General features: G+C 60.5%; 1 protein-coding gene across 1 annotated transcript in view; it reads right to left on the reverse strand.

The window, feature by feature from the left end:
* The window catches only part of MMP15 (matrix metallopeptidase 15 (membrane-inserted)), a 3138-nt gene extending 2906 nt beyond the window's left edge, over positions 1–232 (reverse strand). Inside the window, exon 1 of the mRNA XM_010013473.1 lies at positions 109–232. Within this exon, the coding sequence (XP_010011775.1) occupies positions 109–212 (104 nt within the window). The 5' untranslated portion in view covers positions 213–232. The remainder of the gene's footprint in view (positions 1–108) is intronic.
* Between the last annotated feature and the right edge of the window lie 6 nt (positions 233–238).

A 238-nucleotide genomic window follows, 5' to 3' on the forward strand; every position in this document is an offset into this window, starting at 1 on the left:
AGGAGGCAGCACCCACATTTCCAAAGGCAGGCAGAGCTCCAGGAAAGAGCCAAAGAGCCTGGAGCAGAACTGCCAGCTGACAGAGCAGGAGGACATGGAGAAACTCACGCCTTGGTCTCCTCATCCAGGACGCCAGTGATGGCGATGCCGTAGAACTTCTGCATCTCGGCGAGGGCCGTGGAGAAGGTCTGAGCCGAGCGCATGGTGGACATGTGCCGGCTGGGCTGTGGCAGGTACC

The sequence above is a fragment of the Nestor notabilis genome, unplaced genomic scaffold (assembly GCF_000696875.1).
Source record: "Nestor notabilis isolate BGI_N333 unplaced genomic scaffold, ASM69687v1 scaffold21724, whole genome shotgun sequence".
Lineage (NCBI taxonomy): Eukaryota > Metazoa > Chordata > Aves > Psittaciformes > Psittacidae > Nestor > Nestor notabilis.